The sequence below is a fragment of the Rattus norvegicus genome, chromosome 8 (assembly GCF_021556685.1).
Source record: "Rattus norvegicus strain SHRSP/BbbUtx chromosome 8, alternate assembly SHRSP_T2T, whole genome shotgun sequence".
Classification (NCBI taxonomy): domain Eukaryota; kingdom Metazoa; phylum Chordata; class Mammalia; order Rodentia; family Muridae; genus Rattus; species Rattus norvegicus.
In genome coordinates, this window is record NC_141541.1 from 118447413 (window position 1) to 118465146 (window position 17734).

At 54.0% G+C, this 17734-nt stretch overlaps 1 protein-coding gene across 6 annotated transcripts in view; it reads right to left on the minus strand.

Moving 5' to 3' along the window:
* The window catches only part of Pth1r (parathyroid hormone 1 receptor), a 28350-nt gene extending 12495 nt beyond the window's left edge, over positions 1–15855 (minus strand). Inside the window, exons 1-5 of one of the 6 annotated variants that reach the window (XM_087563500.1) lie at positions 15814–15855; positions 15539–15658; positions 13314–13370; positions 10712–10831; positions 288–390 (exon numbers count right to left, since the gene is read on the minus strand). In XM_087563500.1, the coding sequence (XP_087419626.1) occupies positions 288–390; positions 10712–10786 (178 nt within the window). In that variant the 5' untranslated portion in view covers positions 10787–10831; positions 13314–13370; positions 15539–15658; positions 15814–15855. 6 annotated transcript variants of the gene reach the window in all.
* Between the last annotated feature and the right edge of the window lie 1879 nt (positions 15856–17734).

The following is a 17734-nucleotide window of genomic DNA, read 5'->3' on the forward strand; positions in this document are numbered from 1 at the left end:
TCTCTCTCTCTCTCTCACACACACACACACACACACACACACACACACACACACACACACGTGGCCATGTCTGGGTCTGAAGGCTCCAGTGGGCAGACAGCACTTTCCTGAGTCCAGGAAGGTAAGGGTCACGTGAGCCTGCTGACTCTGCCCTTGCTGATCCATCTCTTTGAGGCCTTGACTCTGCCCGCCCTAGGTTAACGCCACCCGGCTCCTTCACCCGGCTTCCTAGACTCCCACCCTTTTCACAGGCTGACCTCAGGCCCACCTCATTTCCCCACCCCCACCTGCTGTGTGCAGAACTTCCTTGAGCAGCTTGTCACATTGCGCCTGGGCACGGTGCAGCAGGAAAATCTGTTCCTCTTTGGTAAAGACATCGTCCGCATCCACCTGCCAAGCCAAAGGTCAGACTGTAGGCAGCACTTCCAGGTGAGGCAGCTGGTCCCAAACTCATGCAACCTCCCCAGGGATTTCCCTCTTTCCAAAAGTGATTCCTTTAGAAAGACCGTGGGAAGACTGCCCGGTCAGGAGCATCTGCTTTTTTTTTTTTTTAAGATTTATTTATTTAATGTATATGAGTACACTGTAGCTGTTTCAGACACACTAGAAGAGGGCATCAGATCCCATTACAGATGGTTGTGAGCCACCATGTGGTTGCTGGGATTTGAACTCAGGACCTCTGGAAGAGCAAGCACTGTGCTTAACCTCTGAGCCATCTCTCCAGCCCAGGAGCATCTGCCTTACGGAGCTTCCCTTTTAAAGTTCTGAAGCCATGGTAACTCAATGGCTAGGACCCGCCCCTTGCAGGGAGGAGAAAAGAATGGGTGCTGTCTTGTCTGTCTGTCCGTCCACCAGTAACCCAGCATCCACTGACACTGTGTCTAGTCCACCCCCCTGGGACACAAGGGAATGATGGCATGTCCCAGGATGGAACAGGGTCCTTGCTGCCCATTGGGGACCCAGGGCTGGATCAGGAGTGCTGAACTCTGAGGAGACAAATCCATCCTGGATTCCTTCAAGTCTCAAGGCCTCCGGGGACCATGACAGTCACCATTTTCCATGCTGACCCAACATTCAGTCAGTGCTTTTCCCAGTGAAGGGTCAGAGTCTCACCCTTCCTACTGATAGCCTCAAAGAGGGAGAACAGAGGAACCAGTGGGCTGGGCTGCACCCCCACATGCAGTCCTAGGAGCCCTTCATCCCACTGGAAGTTCCTCTGTACTAGCAGATCCTGTGGAGGACATGTGTAACTGGGCACAGGCCTTTGTTCCTGCTGACCTCTCTGTACACCCACGGGGACGCAGCAACATCACTTTAACTCCGGAAAAGAGAACAGTGCAAGGGTCAGGGAGAGAGTCTCTTGCCGAGATGATGGCTGCTGGAGAAGATTAGTCTCTTCTGACTTGGAAGCTGGGGCCAGCATCTTGCCTGGGAGCAGTTCTATCCCCACACTGAGTATAACCCGGGAGTCCGGAGTGTGACACTCTGGGACAGCCCAGGGGCAGTCAGAGTCATGTACCTGAGACCTCATGATCCCTGAGACTCCCTTAATGAGCCTATCTCTTCCTTAAACTCCAAAGAACACAGCCTGATCTCCCTGGGCAGGCGGCTCCGCAAGCCCACGCCTGGCCGTGTAGGCGGGTCCCTTTAGTAAGGGTGGAGCTACGAGACGCAGAGAACTTGGAGGCCTGGAAGGAAGGAGGCGGGTCAGCGTAGGGGCGGGCCGGCGGGAGGGGGCGGGCGGCCCGGGTCAGGGAGCCCGGCTGCAGGGAGAAGTTAATTGACCGCGTCTCTTGGCGGCAGCTGCTCGGGCTTTCAGGCCAAGGAGTCTCCAATTGGCTGCGCAGAGTTTTGCTGGTTTTACTTAGCAGAGGCGCGCTAGCGTCTTTGCGCGTGCGTGTGACTGCCTGAGCACACGCTGTCTGGCCAGCGTGTGAACTTCTGTGTGCCCCGTTTCTGTTAAGTCCTAACGAAGGAACTGCCTCACACATAAACTTGGGCCCCGGAGCCTGATGTGTTTGTGAAAATGCATGTGTATATGTTTGTGGGCAGAGGACTCTGTGAGGGCTTCTGGGAGTGTCTGTGTCTGCTGTTTCCGGAGCCTGGATCTGAAATGGACCCTCAGGATTCAGCAGGCCTTAATTAATGCCTAGGGGTCCCAGGAAGGCTGAAGTGGAGCGAGCTCCAGAGCTCTAACCTACCCGAGTTCCGACCACACCTATGACAGAGCTGGCTGGGGCAGGGTGATAAGGATCAGAGAGATTGTAAGATCCAGAGACGGCCCCCCCCCCCGCTCACCCCGCCCCCCCGCTCACCCCGCCCCCCCGAAAGCCACCCTGAAGCTCTTCTAATGCCTCTGACACTGGAGATCCAGCTACTCGAGGGTCGTACACACCTCACTCCGATTACAGCGTCTATGCCCATTCATTCAGTCCTTGTGGTTAATATCTCCATCAATTATTGCTCCCTCCCAATCAGCACCAACCTAACCATCACTGCTCCCAAGGTTACCGTCACCGTTGCTGACAGGACCATTCCCACAGTGAACACTGCTGTTACCATCAATATAGTCACCATTACCACCATCATCGCTGCCATGATTGGGCCAACACCATTACCACCACCATTAGTGAGAGCACCATTGCAGCATCCCCAGAACGGCTACTACCACCATCTGTCTACTTCATCACCACAAGGCAGCGCCATCACTGATATTACCATTTGCTCCAAAACCACCATCCATACCACTGTCCTGTCATTTCCCCACCATATCCATTCTTCCATGGTCCCATCTTTCTGCCCAATGCCACCCTTCCCTAGATATGTAATTCACCACAGTTTTGTCCCAGTTTATGGAGTGGGCTTAAGTGACTGACTGAAGCCCTCATCTCTGAAAACTTTCTGATACATTCACCAGGCTAGCTGCTGATGTGACCAGGGAGTTTAACCTGGTGGCCTTGATTAGAGGCAAGCAGTCATGGATTGAAAACTTCCCAGTGAACACCCAGACACTGATTAACATGCCCACTCAGAGGTCTTGGATGGGGCGACTGCTTAACCTTCCACCTGTCTCCTTTTCCGGAGCCTCGGAGCCTCGTCTCCTGGACAAGGAAGGCCATACACATCTAGACTCCTCCTTCATAAGTCTCCATTCATCTCCAAGAACAGTGGCCTTGCCTCTGACCTCCCTAGGCGTTAAGATCCACTTCCTTGTCACCCCACTCATGACAGAGCCGCCATGCAGGACTGAGGTGGCTCAGAGTGAGGGAACACTTCTCCAAAGGGAAGAGGCAGCCATCTACCCAGGACTTCTTCCCTGCCGACCTCAGAACACAACTCCTCATCTGGAATGCTCAGACACCCTCACTCTCTCCCAGTCACACGTCAGGGATTCTCCACTCACACCGGTGCCAAATCCCACCTGCACCATTGACTAGAGTCTCTGGCAATGTGGCTTCAGCTCAGTGCTTTAGACATCCTGTAAAACTGGAGTGACAATGGGGCCACTGTGGATTTAAATGAACTACTGCATCAAAACCTGGGGCAGGGCAGGCAGAGAGAAGCTGGCTGCTGTTATAGGAACTGTGAGCAACAGGTCTACCTCGCCACTCTCATCCCACCCCCAGCCTTGTCTCCCGGGTCCACAGCAAGGGGCTGATGGGCTGTGGGACCCTCGAGAGAACTGAGGACCAGGAATGGGAGCAGTGCTGGGGGGTGTGCTTGGAACCACCATTCAAAGTTACCAGTCCTCTATCCTAGCCTTAGAGGGATGAGGGGAAAAACTGCTGACAACTCTGACCAGATGGATATCATCACTGTCTGCTGCTCCCTCCCCATCCCCAACCGGGTCACCTCCTTCCTCTGTAAGAGAGCTGTCTTCTCTGCGAAGCTCCAGAGTATGAAGCACTCAGGCCGTCATCTTCCTAGGTCCAGAATCTGTACATCTGGGGTCTCAGGGGCAAGACTGAGGGACCAGGGATCGGGTCACAGCCAGATGTCACTTGGTCATATTCACCAATGAGAGTGTGACACCTGCCCTGGCACCAGCTGTCCTGAATACTGTCTTCCACTTCATGGATTAGGCTGGCAAGAGTCTCTCTTATTCACCTATCCGAGCCCTCCCTCCACCCGTGCAGCATAGAGTCTTCTGGTACAGACACAAGCACATCTAGAGTGTGTGAACTTACAGGGGCTGACACAACTTTAGCTCTGCGCTTGGAGGGTAGCCTGCAACACCGAGGCCCGTTTGTGAGGCTCCAGATAATCTACAGACAGACGGGGGCTGAAATCGCCACTTACAAACCGATGTCTCTGAGCCAGTCGTGGAGGGTGTGCGGTCAAACAGATCGCTGCTCAGTTCAGAAGCTCAGGTGGGGATTCAGCTCATGGCCTGAGGACTTCCAGCCTCTGCATGCTGAGATCACAGACGGACACACATGCCTGGTTAAGCGTCTCTAATTCAGTTTAGCTCCTAGGAGACCCCCAATCCCAGGAATGGTGACAGATGATGGTAAAGACAGTGAGGTCCACACCATCACCCAAGTGATGGCCACTCCTCTTAACTTTCTCTCCTCTCTGCCAGATTCCACACGTTCACATCTGTGATCTCAGACACGTCAAGATTCTACCCCTTCAGATGAAACTGGAGAAAACGGAGGGCTTCCTTAGTCAGGTCTGCCACACATGTGTGCCTCTGTGCAAGGGGCTTCTATTGCATAATATTTTCTTAGCAGGATCCCCTCTTGGGTCACATCAGCCACCCCCTTGCCAGGGTCAGCCTGGTCCCTTAAGCGACAGTGTGCTGTGCTTCCTTGTTTGCCACTGGAGAAGGCAGACATATTTGATGTTCACCTCTGGATGCTCCTGTCCCTCCCTCTACTCTGCTGACACTTGTTACCCTCACTTCCTAACGACATGCCCGGTTTACAAAAGGGAGCCCGAGACCTAGAGAAGAGCTGGAAGGAGAGTGCCAGGCGAGGAGCGAAGGTGCACTTGACACCAAAGCGAGGGACTTGGAGCAGAGGAAACATTCAGCAACACGGGCACTGAAGTGCCAGCCATAACATCATGTCCCCAGCACCCTGGGTTGCAACCGTTGCTGCATCAAGGAAGCATCCACAAAGGGAGTTGATGCAGTAGTAACGTGACCGTAGAGGCAATAGCGCTGATGTTGGAATGAGGCAGACTCCTCTAGCTGGCCCTCAGCGGGCCTCTAGAGGACAATTGGGCCTTGGTGTTAAGCAAAGATGTGAATGCCTCCAGCAAAGTAAAAGAGAAATATTCGGCTTTTGGGAGATCCTCTGGTGACCTTCTGGCCTTCCTGTGTCCTTTCTCCAGGTTCTACTATGGGGACCCACGCTGGCACCTCTCGCTGATCCATGCCAGCTGGCTGGGGACTGTTCTCTTGTCCCTTGCTGCCCTCTGTCCATCTGGCTGGCCACAGCAGGCTAGGACGGGCTCCTCATCCTGCCCCGCCACCACTGACAAGTGCTGACTTTTCCTCCCCCTTGCCAGGCCTTCCTGAACAGGCTGCCTGTGTTTGGGGCTGGGAGGGGTGGGGGGAAGGCACTGTGACGCCTCTCATCCAGTGGGCCAGCGTGGCCGGCCGCCTTTGGGGCAGGCGATGGGATGGAGCCTGGGATGGCAGAGTTGGCTGCTAAGACAGGGTGGATCTTCACAGGCAGCGTCTACCTGAGCTACCCAGAAGGATGGGATGGCTAACCTAACACAAGCCTGACAGCAGAATGTCAACTCATGGCACTCAGCATGGGCACAAAGCTGCCCTGGAGCTGGGGTCCTCGGGAGCTTGGGAGGTCTCCGACAAGACGTCTCCCAACCTGAGCAAACCCTGCCCTCTCCTAGTCTCCTTAAGGACAGTTTCAAGGTTTTGCAAGAACGCCACCATACCTTTTATTTTTCCTGGGGCTCTCTGAAATAGCTGCCTTCCTGATGTGGTAGCCGGACCAGGGAGTGTCCCCAGAAGGCCCACAACAGGAATCTGGGGGAGGCTGCTTGACGCCTCATTAAAACATTCCGAAGAAAACCCAAGTTCCCAGGAGGGGCCGTATCCCCCCACCCCCACCCCACTGCTCTGCGTTCAGGCAGTTCTCAGAGTCGAGGGGTGGTTGGGGAAGAGGATGTGTTTAAGGGCAGGTGATATAAAAAGCTTCTACAGATCAATACATACAAGATAAATAATCCACAGAAAGATGGGTAATGGCTCTGAGCGAGCTCTCTGAGCACAGGGATGAGAAACAAGTATCACGCCCGAAAATCATTGGCAGGGGGTAAATTAAAATGACCGGAAACACCTTTTTTTTTCTTCACCTATCAAAATGCTAAGATGAAACAAAAGGGTCCTCATCACAGCCTGTGAGACAGCCCAGCAGGGAAGGGCCCTGTGGTCAGTCCTGGTGAGTATAAACCAGCACAGCTTTTAGAGGGCAATTTGGCTATGCCTACTAAAATAAAAAGTGTGCATGTTCTCAGACCTAGCAGAGACAAATTCTAGAAATATCCTACCAGGAAACAGTCACATGGTAAACCAAGAGGGCATTTCAAGGAGCTTCTCTGCCACCATCTGGAACTTCTCTCGCATGCACACACTTCTGTGGGTACACACATGCACGCATGCACACACACACACACACAGAGCGAGAGAGAGAGAGAGAGAGAGAGAGAGAGAGAGAGAGAGAGGGAGGGAGGGAGAGAGAGAGAGAGAGAGACCTATTGAGAAAGGATCTGAATGTGCAGTGTTCAACGATGTTTAATGAAGTTCATACTTTGGAATACTCTACAGGATTTAAAAGACCTCAGAGAGATAGCTCTCTGTTTAAAAGCACTAGCTGTTCTTCCAGAGGACCCAGGTTCAATTCCCTGCACTCTTATGGTGCCTCATAAAACTGACCACAATTCCAGTTCCAGGGGATCTGACGCCCTCTTCTGGCTTCCTCAGATACTACATGCACACAGTGCACAGACACGTAGGCAGAACAGAAAACAAGGAATAGAATAACTTTAAAAAAAAAAAAAAGGATTTGGAGGCGGGATAGATGGCTCTGTGATTAAGAGCACACACTGTTCTTGTAAGAGGACCCAAGTTCTGTTCCCAGCATCCACTTCAGTTGGCTTAAAACAGCCTGTAACCCAAGCTCCAAGGGACCTGACATGCTCTTTTGGCCTCTTCAAGCATTGCACGCACGCACAAAACCTACACAAAACCTACAAGAACGTGCAAACACTTTAAAAAAAAAACATAATATATTCCAACAGTTCAGGTAAAACAATGCATGCATGTGTCACACAGCCCTATGGAAAGGGTCTCAGAGAACTTATTCAAAAACAAAGAACAAGACCAGACACCAAATTCTCTTTGCTATGTACACAAAGAGGTGCCGTCGGAAGCACAGCGAAAAAGACAGAGGACTCTCCCCAAACTGTCAAAATGTCTTTCTTGACAAAGGGGACGGGTATTTGAAAGCACCCAAAGATGATTTCTGGTTAACCTGTATCATTTGATCTCTCAAGCTGAGAGGATGACTCAGTGGGAATGGATGGTCCTTGCTGAGAGCCAGATAACCTGGTGACTCTGTCTCAAGTAAGGAGGAAGGTGAGGACAGCATGGGGTCTATCCTCAGACCTTCAGAGTGCCCCCCCCCACACCACACACCTAGACTTTACACAAGCACACATACACATAAAGCAATTATAAAAAATGTGCTCGTGTGTATTAGTCACGAAATAAACAGTTAAAACGGTAAAGCAACAGAGGTTTCCTTTGTAAAGAGGAAAACTCAAAGCGGCCCGGAGGAACCTCTTGGCCAGAGTTTGCTCTCACCTCACCTAGAAGAGTCCCCTGTGGAAATCTGAAGTCCTGGGTTCAAATGATCCAGATCTCACCTCTGCCAGTCTCACACCGTGAGCCTCAAGGTCATTTCCCCATAGAGTGGCCAGGGGAATGGGCGGACTGATAAAACACATACGGCGGGTTCTAGCTCGAGACCCTATGGAAAGTCACTGCTTCATACACGTTCTTTTTAACTTTTAAAATCAAACCTCTTGGGGCTGGCCAGATGGCTTCTCAGGTAAACTACTCGCCATCTGAACTCAGTACCTGAAACCAGCATGGTAGAAGGAAAGAACTCACTCCTGCTTACACACGTAGGCACGCGCACACGCACACACACACACACACACACACACACACACACACACACACGCACAAATAACAAATGTTAAAAAAAAAAAAAGAACCATGCAGGAAATGTTGCCTGCGCAGCCAGCCTAGGAGACTACGCTTTCTCTGGAGAGCCCACACCCAGACCCGTCTCCCTGTTGTGCATCAGCTTCTGTGGCTATAGCTTCTCTAAGGCATCCTTAGGGCAAGGAATCTCAGAGGAGAAGACCAGCCTTTTGCCTGCTCATAAGCCAAGGGCTTATCCCCTCCTTTAGACTTCACTCCTGTGCTCCTCTCCAGGCTTCTAAATGAGGAGGGCAGATGGACCAGGTGAGTCCAGCTGTGGCCAGTGTTCCCACTGTAGGATGCTCTTTGGTCCCCCAACCAAAGTCCTGCCGCCTGTAAGTTTGATGAAGCTGAGGTGGATGATCCTCGTCCATACCTGTACACATCTGGGTAGGGAAGGAGCCTCTGGGCTTAGGAAAGAGAAGGAGCAGGTTGCCAGCTGTTGGCTGACTCCGGCGGAGCCCAGGGATCCCACAGGTTGGTGGGTGAGTGAGTTGGCCGAATCCCTGGTCCTTGGACCTGAAGCAGGAGCAGGTCCAGTGTAAGGGCATGGTCCCTGGAGAGCCACACTAGCATCTGTCTTTCTGCCTTCAGCTTAGGGTCCTTCTAAACCAGGAAGTTCTCTGCATATACGTCAACTTCCCTACAGAGAACTATAGGGCCCTAGGAGCTCCATTCTACCACACTTAAGGTGCAGGGCTTGGCACTTGGTTAACATAAGAGACAATGGCCATAGTGATTGTGGATTTGGAGGAGATAAAAACAAAATAGGGAAAAAAAAAATACCTTTCTCGGAGGATTGTGGGTAAGACTTAACTAGCTGATCTGCGTGAAGTGCTTAGAACAACGGACAGACGAACGGAAAACACAGAGGCATTTGTTGAATACAGATGAGCAAACAATAGACCCGTGTGCACACCTGCAGGGTGCACACAGGGTGCACACACACGCGCATGTACAGCTGTGCTTCCCTCAGAGTCATATGCGGATCCACAGCTCCAAGCACACGTGAACTTGGGTATGCACAATCCTACCGACCGACTCAGATGTCCACAGAGTCTTACACGGATGAACATTCCGGCACACACACCCATCGGCCGGTCTAGCAATGCACATATATGTGTGCACTCGGGGAAGTCACTGAGAGAAGTTCAGCAAACAGCTCTCTTCCCCATGTCCTGTTGGGATTATCTCCTGAACAGTGAGCTCAGGACCTCCGAACTTGCTTCCCTGTGGACAAGTTCCCTTCTGAGGCAGTCTCTGGCTCTGGCTTTCCTTTGCTGGACTAGAATTGGGGTATGGGCACAGGAAGAGGACATCAAACAGCAAAGGTGTCAGGTAAATGTTTCTCTCATGCTCTCTGTTCACTGATGGGCAACTGAGGTGTGGAGAAAGACAGTCAGTCCAAGGTCACACAAGCCATGGGCTGAGCTGGAGGGTTCTCAGAGCTCCTGTGTCCTCTGAAGGAAGCTACTGGCTCTGTCTCTCTAGACCTTGGTCAGGGTTGGGGTACAGGGACAACAGGACCTTAAAGTCAGGCATAAAAGCTGATTCAGGAGTAGGTTGGACACTTGGGATAGAACCACTAAGGGGATGAGAGGACAGAAAGTCTCCCCTCTCTGAGAAATAGCTCCCAGACCCTAGCCCAAGATGAGGTCACGGTCCAGCTCTCTGTCTGTCTGCTGTTCTGAGTCTCTCTCCTTGCTGCAGTCCAGAACTCTCATCCTAACCCCTTTCTTTGTCTGTCTAGCCCTCTCTACTTTCTTGGTATCCACTCTCAGACCACGCACAGCACCCCCCCGCCCCACCAAAAGACCAGCATGTCCTACAGTAATACCTTCTGCAAAGTGTACTATGAGATCAGTCTCTTTCAGGGGACCTCCGTACCACACCCACCTCCCTGGGCAAACTGACTTCCACTTTGGGTAAAGCTGTCCCATTCGTGCATACATCTGTGCATCTGTAGGATCTTGGGAATTGGAGAGGGCTCTAAATCCCACCCTCAAATCCTAAGAAGTCTAAGTGATTTCTGACTTCTTGCACACAGCTTTAAGCACCGGGTGCAAACAAAACTTGCGAAAACGGAGCCCTCCCTTCCCCCGCAGCGCAGTCTGTGAGACTCCACACGGAGAGCCCGCTGAATCGCACTGTTACCACTGAAAAAGATACATACGACCAGAGCCATATGCTCACAGAAGCATGGTGTAGGGAAACTCCAACCACAGGTTTCCAGACCTAGGACCCCCAAGCCAAGTCTTCAGAAGTGGGGAAACATCAGGCATCTGGAACCTACGGTAAGACACCCCAAAGACAGCAGACACCAGGGTTCCTGGTTCATGGGGGGAGGCAGAGGTCCCATCCCAAAGTTCAAACTATTAGGAGAACCCCAAGAATGTGCGCCTCCACTTGTCCCAGGAACCCCAAAGCAACCCCAGGATTCCTGCGGAGTGTGCACCGAGAGAGACTTACCAGCGCATATGCGGAGCTGAGCACTGGGCAGCAGAGTAGGAGCGCCAGGCTGGGTGCGATCCGGGCGGCCCCCATCGCCACCGCCTAGGGCCGCGTCCCTCGGGGCAGCCGCCGCCGGCCCTGGTGATGGTTGGAGGGTGCAGAGCTGCGTCAGGCCGGGCCGCCCCGCCCACGTCCCGGCCTAGGGGACCCCGGCGTCCGGGCGGCCCGAGGCCCCGGAGCCCGACGCGGGGCCCATTCGCCGAGGGCGAGCGAGAGAACGAACCGGCGCAATGGAGAGAGGGAGGGCGGAGGGAGGGAGGCAGCCTGAGGCCGGGCGGGCGGCGGGCGGGCGCCGAGCGCTGCTGAGCGGCCTGTCTGCCTCGGAGCGGAGAAATCACATCCATATGGCTGGGCCCCCCGCCCCCGGCCCGCCCCCCGCTCCCCTCCCGCGCCGCCTTTTCTTTCTTTCTTTCTCTCTCTCTGTCTTTTTCCCCCCTCTTTGGGGGAACTGGGAGCCGTGGCTTCGCTCCACGCCCAGTGGGGGAGGGGCGGGGGAGGGGTCGGGGTCGCGGTCTGCGGGGGGCGACCAGGCTGTTATTTTTAGCTCCGCGGCAGTGGGCAACAGGGGAGTCGGGGCGGGGCAGGGGGCGCGTTTCGAGTTGCGCGGGGCGTGCAACTAGGGGATGCCATCCTGACTTTTGCAACGACACTGAGCCCTTTGGCGTTCCTGCCGCCAGCTCCGGGCTCTCCTGCGGCATCGTGGCCCAGCTCTCCCGCTCAGTCTGGACCCCCATGCCCTTGGTGGCCGCCACCCTCTGCACCCCCTTTCCCATCCTCCGAACCCGCGCCGCGTGCGCCCGCCCGAGAGGCACAGGCGCTTCTGCTGCCCCGACGCTGAGGCTGCACGTCTGCTTGTCAGTCGGTCCTTAGCTACCGTCCACCCCCCTACCCTCCCCGCTCTCCCCGGCCTTGGCCTCTGCTATTCCAGCGGCCCCAAGCTCGGTTTCGGTCACTCCCTCGCTCCCCCCTCCCCTCCTCTACGAAAACATTTGCAAGTTTCCAAAAAAGCCACCGAACTGAGCGGCAGCGGGGCTGGCGACTCCACAGGGCTCCGAGGAGGCGCCGCAGACTGACACGGAGACGGAGCAGCCGGGCCCGCCCTGGCCGGGCCCCGAGTCCCTCCTGCCCCATTCCGGCCTCCTGCGCCCCGCGCGCCCGACCCCCCTAACCCCCCAAGCCCCGACTTACTCCGAGCTCGCCGTCGCGGCCCCCGCCTTGCCATGAATGTCGGGCCCCCCCCGACAGCCTCCCCAAGCCAGCGCCCCGTCCGCAGTCCCGGGGAGACTTCATGGAGCTCTCGGGATCCCCCTGGCCTGCCTGGCCTCCAGAGCCCCCCGCCCGGACGCTGTTCCGAGCCGCCGCCCGCCTCGCGCGTCCCTCGCCTCGGCGTCTGCCGCTCCCCTCCCCCCGCGGCCCGGAGCCTCTTCCCTCCCTCCCCCTGCGCCCTCCCCGGGCCTCCTCCGCCCCTGCCCCCGCCACTGCCTCCCAGGCTGGTGTGTGGAGGACAGAGCCCAGCCCGCTGCCCCCCACCCCGGGACATCTCTCCAGAGACCCTTCCCCGGGTCTTTCGGCAGCAGGATGAGTGTTGCGGGGACGCAGTCTAGTGAGCTCTGACATCGGAACTTGAGAACCGTGGCTGGGACGCTGTCCCGCTTTTGCTTTATTCTTTCCTTTGGAAAAGCACAGACCACCCACCACCCCCGATCTTCCGGCCCCGGCTGATGAGCGGGCGGCTACACCAGAGGAGTCACTGGGGAGGCCGCCTAGTATTTCCCGCGCCTCGAACCGCGGCGCTGTCCGTGCACCCGTGGGGTTCCTGTTCTGGCTATGAGGGGACCCTGGGGAAGCTGCTCCGCCTCCAGCTAGAGCCAGGCTACGCAGCCAACGCCTTCGAGCCCTGCCCCGCCCTAGACTGGTCCTTCATCCTCTGTCCCATACCTAGTCCCTGGGTCTAGCGACATGAGACTCGCGTGGTGCTCCTCCTGCCTAGGTCTGGACCTTCCTTGGACTCCCTGTTTAGAGGGGTTTCTTTTTCATTCCGGGTATTTTAAGATATCTCGACCTATTCAGATGCTTGTCAGGCAACTCCAGTTCTTCGATCTAGCCCCAATTCGGGCGACACCCACTCTTTTTTTTTTTGGTTCTTTTTTTTTTTTTTTTTTTCGGAGCTGGGGACCGAACCCAGGGCCTTGCGCTTTCTAGGTAAGCGCTCTACCACTGAGCTAAATCCCCAACCCCGCGACACCCACTCTTGTACCTCACCTCCCTCCATCGTGTTATCCCCTAAATGCTGGTGGCTGTCCTGAGACCCTTGACTTGGGGAAAGTGAGAGAGATGGGGATGGAGTTTATGTACTCCAAGCTGGGCACCAGAGTTCTAAACTTTGGACTTCCAAGCCTACCATCTCCTTGGGTACCATGTGGGGAGCATCCGGCAGCAGAGAAAGTCGGGAGTGCTTGGAACAGAGGGCTAAGAGAAGGCCTGTTGAAGGAAGCCATTTTAAGCCATGGTGACCTGAAAATACTGACAGGTTAAATGGCACCCTTGTTTGCTAACTTACCAATTGTGTGTCCTGCTCACTAGGACTCTCTGGGTATCCTGGTCTCAGTCTTCTCATCTGCAAAATTGGGGAGATGTCCAGCTGAAGAGTCCTTGAGGGCTTGTCCAAACCCATGTGTTCCAGGGGTTCTCCACAAGCATTCTATGCAAATGAGCTCAGTCCTGGCACTCCCCCATCTCCTGCTCTCTGTCTCAAGCATGGCTCCACACCTCAGTGACAATGGGTCCTCAAGTCCACATTGCCTTCCTCAAACATTACTTCTGCCATGCCCCTCTTTTGTGCCCACTTCTGTTGGGGTTCTTGCCCTGCCTGGTATTCAAAGCCAACTGCTTCCTAAAGAGTGCCTGTCCCAATGCAGGTCCAGTCAGTTAGATTTTGGCCTGCTCCCATTCACTCCTCTGTCAGGTTTTTGGTGTTTCCTTGTCAGGATCACACTTTGGTGTGGAGGACACTCCTTTTCACTTTCGTCCCCACATCTTCCCTGGGTAGTGCCTGATGTGACTTCCGGTCTGTCTTATATAGTCTGCATGATGTTTGAGAAAGGAAGACATCTGCCCTCCACCCCAACACCCCAAGGTGTTCGAGTATGGAAGACCCACAGTGCTAAGCCCTGATGGTCGCTGTCATGTGTGTTTCTAAGCCACCCAAATTTCAGGTGATGATGACCAGTCCTTTCCCTTGGTGATGGGAAAAGAACACACGTGGCAGAATCAAGACTGAGAGAAATCTGAGAGCTGATAGGGCAGAGTTCTTAGTTCTGACAACAGAAAGCTCTTGAAAACAAAGTAAGATCTTTGCACTTGGGCTGGGTGTTTGAGGTACACACCTTTTGTTCCGACCCTTGGGAGGCAGAAGCAGACAGATCCCGGAGTTCCTAATCTATACAGCAAATTACACGCCAGAGCTACTTAATGAGATCTTCTCTTAAAAAGCAAGACAAAACAAAAGAAAGAAAGGATTTGTCCTTGGGTGGCCCGGGGTGGTCTGTGCCATCAGTTACTAGAGTGGCATGGGGTCTCTGGGCCCCTGAGGGGAATAACTCCTGAACCTCTCTCCTGAGTTCCCTAGTAGACTTTCCACACTGTGATCACCTAACTCACCCTCAGGCCTCTGGTTAAATTGCCACCATGAAGAGAGGGATGGGATCACACATTAACTAGCAGCACATTAGGGTCAAGAAGAACCAGCCTTAGCTTTTGACTGGCAGGCCCTAGACTGTAGGGTCAGTGGGTCTGTTTTTCAATTTGATCCCCAGCCTGGGCTTGGCAGGAGGAGATAAGGTAGCCATTGGAGCTCAGAGCCAGAGCAGTGGCTGGACTCTGACTCCACCTCTGCTGGTGTGGCAGCCTTCTTTGCTGCTATCACCCTGAGAAGGGCTCCAGCCAAGGTACGTAGACCCTGGGACAACTTTGGTCATCAAACTTGAACAGTTCTTCCAGCTCTGTAGTCTGGCCTTATCCTCTCAGAAAGCCCCTCGTCGCCTGCCTGGAGGCTCTGTGGAACCTCTAGCCCACATCAGCTTCCGAGACACCCCCCTGCTTCCCCAGTACTTCATCCCCAACTTAGCCCCAAAGTCACTTTTGAGCTAAAAATAGCTCTAGTCCCAAACTGCCCCGCCCCCACAATGAACCTGAACCTAGGCTAAGCCTTTATCCCAGTCCGATTTATAACCGGTGGCTGAACCCTGACCTCAGGCTGAGACTCCTCCCAGGCTTCAAACCCCAGACATTTCTCTAGTTACAGGTCCCTCTGGAAACTTTTTGAGTCAAGGGGCCAGTATATGATAGGGTGGCCAGGCCGTAAGTGAAGCAAGGTGCCATTTTTACAGCCATTTCGGCTGCTCATAAACACTCCCCTCCCCAGTTGAGTCACTGAAGACTCCGATGGCAGCTGGCTGGGTAGCCCCCCTCCTCTTGCAGCAGGGTCTGGCTTCCTCACCTCCAGGAAGGTGAAGGGAGGGAGGGAGGGAGGATGGGGGCCCAGGAGGCTTCGTTTCAGTCAGGACACACTCCAAAGGCATCTGGAGGCATAGACTTCCTCTGGCTGATGTCATGGTCACAGGTGTCTTACTGTTATGACACCAGGTCCACAGACATGGGGCTTGGAAGGCTTGCCTTGGCTGCCCCAGAGCACAGCACAAAGGTTACTGCAGGGGCAATTGAAATTTGTTTCTTCTTCCCAACTGGACTCAGGCCTCCCCATCAGGGTCCTCGAGTCCCACTTACCTGGAATCCACAGGCCTCTCAAATGGGGCCTCAGGTTGAGGAGCAGACTCAGGTTGGCCATGGGGAGGCCAGGGAACTCCAGAGAAGTGTCTCCAGTTCAGGCCTGAGCAGGTCTCAGTTCTGGCTTGAAAAGAAAAATTAATTATTTTTTACCAAGCCCCGTAATGCTCAGGACTTTGTCCCGGACCCCAAGCCTGTCAGTGTTCTGAAGTCCTGAGCTGGGCCCTCCCCTCAACCCTCATGGGTTTGCCTTCAAGGCACCAGGCCAGCTCAACCTCCAGTGAGCTTCTTCCTCAGTCGATGCTCCTTGCCCTTTTAAGCCCTGCTAAGGCTAGTTCCCTCTTTATCTGTCTCTGCCTCTGTCTAATCCTTCTAGCCCCTTTCCATGCCTGAGAAACCCCAGGCTGCCCGCCAGGTATGAACACGGCATCTGTAAGTGATTTTATTCAAGGTTTAAGCACCTTGAAAAAAAATGGGGCCATGGGCCAGTTCATATTCACACCCCAGGGAGAAAAGCTGACATCTGAGCTGGAATATAGCTCAGAGGAAGAGCACGGTGACAGTCCGGGCTATGCAGGGAGAGCCTACCTCAAAAATAACTAGAGATTGGAGAGAGAGCTCAGCCATCACACTGGTGCTCGTGCCGAGGTGGGGTTCAGTTCCCAGCACCCCACATCAGGTGGCTCACAATGACCCATAGTTCCAGGCAATCAAAGCTCTCTGGCCTCTGCAAGCACACGGTGCACATAAACTCACGCAGGCACACACATACACACAGTTGATATAAATAGAGACTGGGGCTAGGGTTGTAGCACAATTGGTAGAGAACCAAGTTCCCCTGAAAGTAACTCAGAGAACGATTTACACTAGACCTGGTGGCATGTGACAGAAATCCCAGAAGTGGGGAGTTAGGGGCAGGAAAATTCATCGTCCTTGGCTACCTGGTGAATTTGAGGCCAGTCTGGGTGGGCTACCTGAGGACCCCCATCTTAGAAAAGAAGGTGGGGTTTTGCCTCAGCAGGTAAAGAAAGGCATTTGCTATCCCACAAACCTAGTAACTTGAGTTCGACCCCTGAGGCTCGCACTGTGGAAGGGGAATGTTAACTTCTGCAAATTGTCCTCTGATCTCCATATTATGTGTCGTGTGTATGTGTGTGTGTGTGTGTGTGTGTGTGTGTGTGTGTGTGTGTGTGTGTGCGTGTGCACACACACACACGGGGAGGGGGAAGGGAGAGAGAGTGTGCATAACTGAAAATAAAGAAGAAACAAAAACCAACCGATCAAACACAACATCCCAAACAAACAAAAAATTCCTGAGGTCTCAGTTAGGAGAGACGCAGGGGCTCTCTTTCACTCCAGACTTCTCTTCACCCCTGCAGGCTCACAGCCCCACTAGCTGACTCCTTGCCCACTGGAATGTGGCTCCTGGTGTGAAGGAAGGGAGGAAGCCCTCTCTCCATTTGGCTACACACTGCTCTACCTCCCAGACTCAGGGTCTACTTGTGCACAGTGGCAGGAGCCTATCGGCAGGCTGGCCCTTCAGTGTGAGTCTGTAGAACCGGCTCTGACAGAACCCAGAGTGGATGCTGAGGGTGAAGGTGTAAACAGATTGGAGCACAGAGACCATGCAAGATTCTAGAAACCTCACCCCAGGGTCCCCAGGACCCAGTGACCTGGGCTGGAGACTGCCCTTTCTGCCTGAGCCCAGTCTGAGCTGGTTTATGTCTGGAAGCCCTGGCTGGGTCTGAGGAGGTATAAATGATTCACGTAGCAGTTGCTGCTCAGCACATTCCAACCTTAGCCTCCAGTGCCCAGCACGTGAGGTGGCTACCTCAAACCTCCTGTCACCAGGGCGTATTCCTAGAACCCTTGACTCCAGAAGTCACCTCTCCTTAGACCTTCTGGGCTCCTGCCAGCGCGTACCATACATTTGGTCTCAATGTCTTTAGTTCTGTTTTTATGAGGCAGGATATTATAGATTTGATGACTGACTGAGGATTTGATGCGTAGCCTTGAACGCCTGATCTTCTTGCCTTGGCTCTCTGGGTGCTGATGTTATATAAGTGAGCATCACCCTATCAACCATTCTGTTTGAGAGGCTGGATCTGAACTCCTGGTCTTCCTGCGTTAGCCTCCCGAGTGCTGTGATCATAAGCAAGTACCACCCTATCCAGCTTCCCGATGTACAGCTTGGAC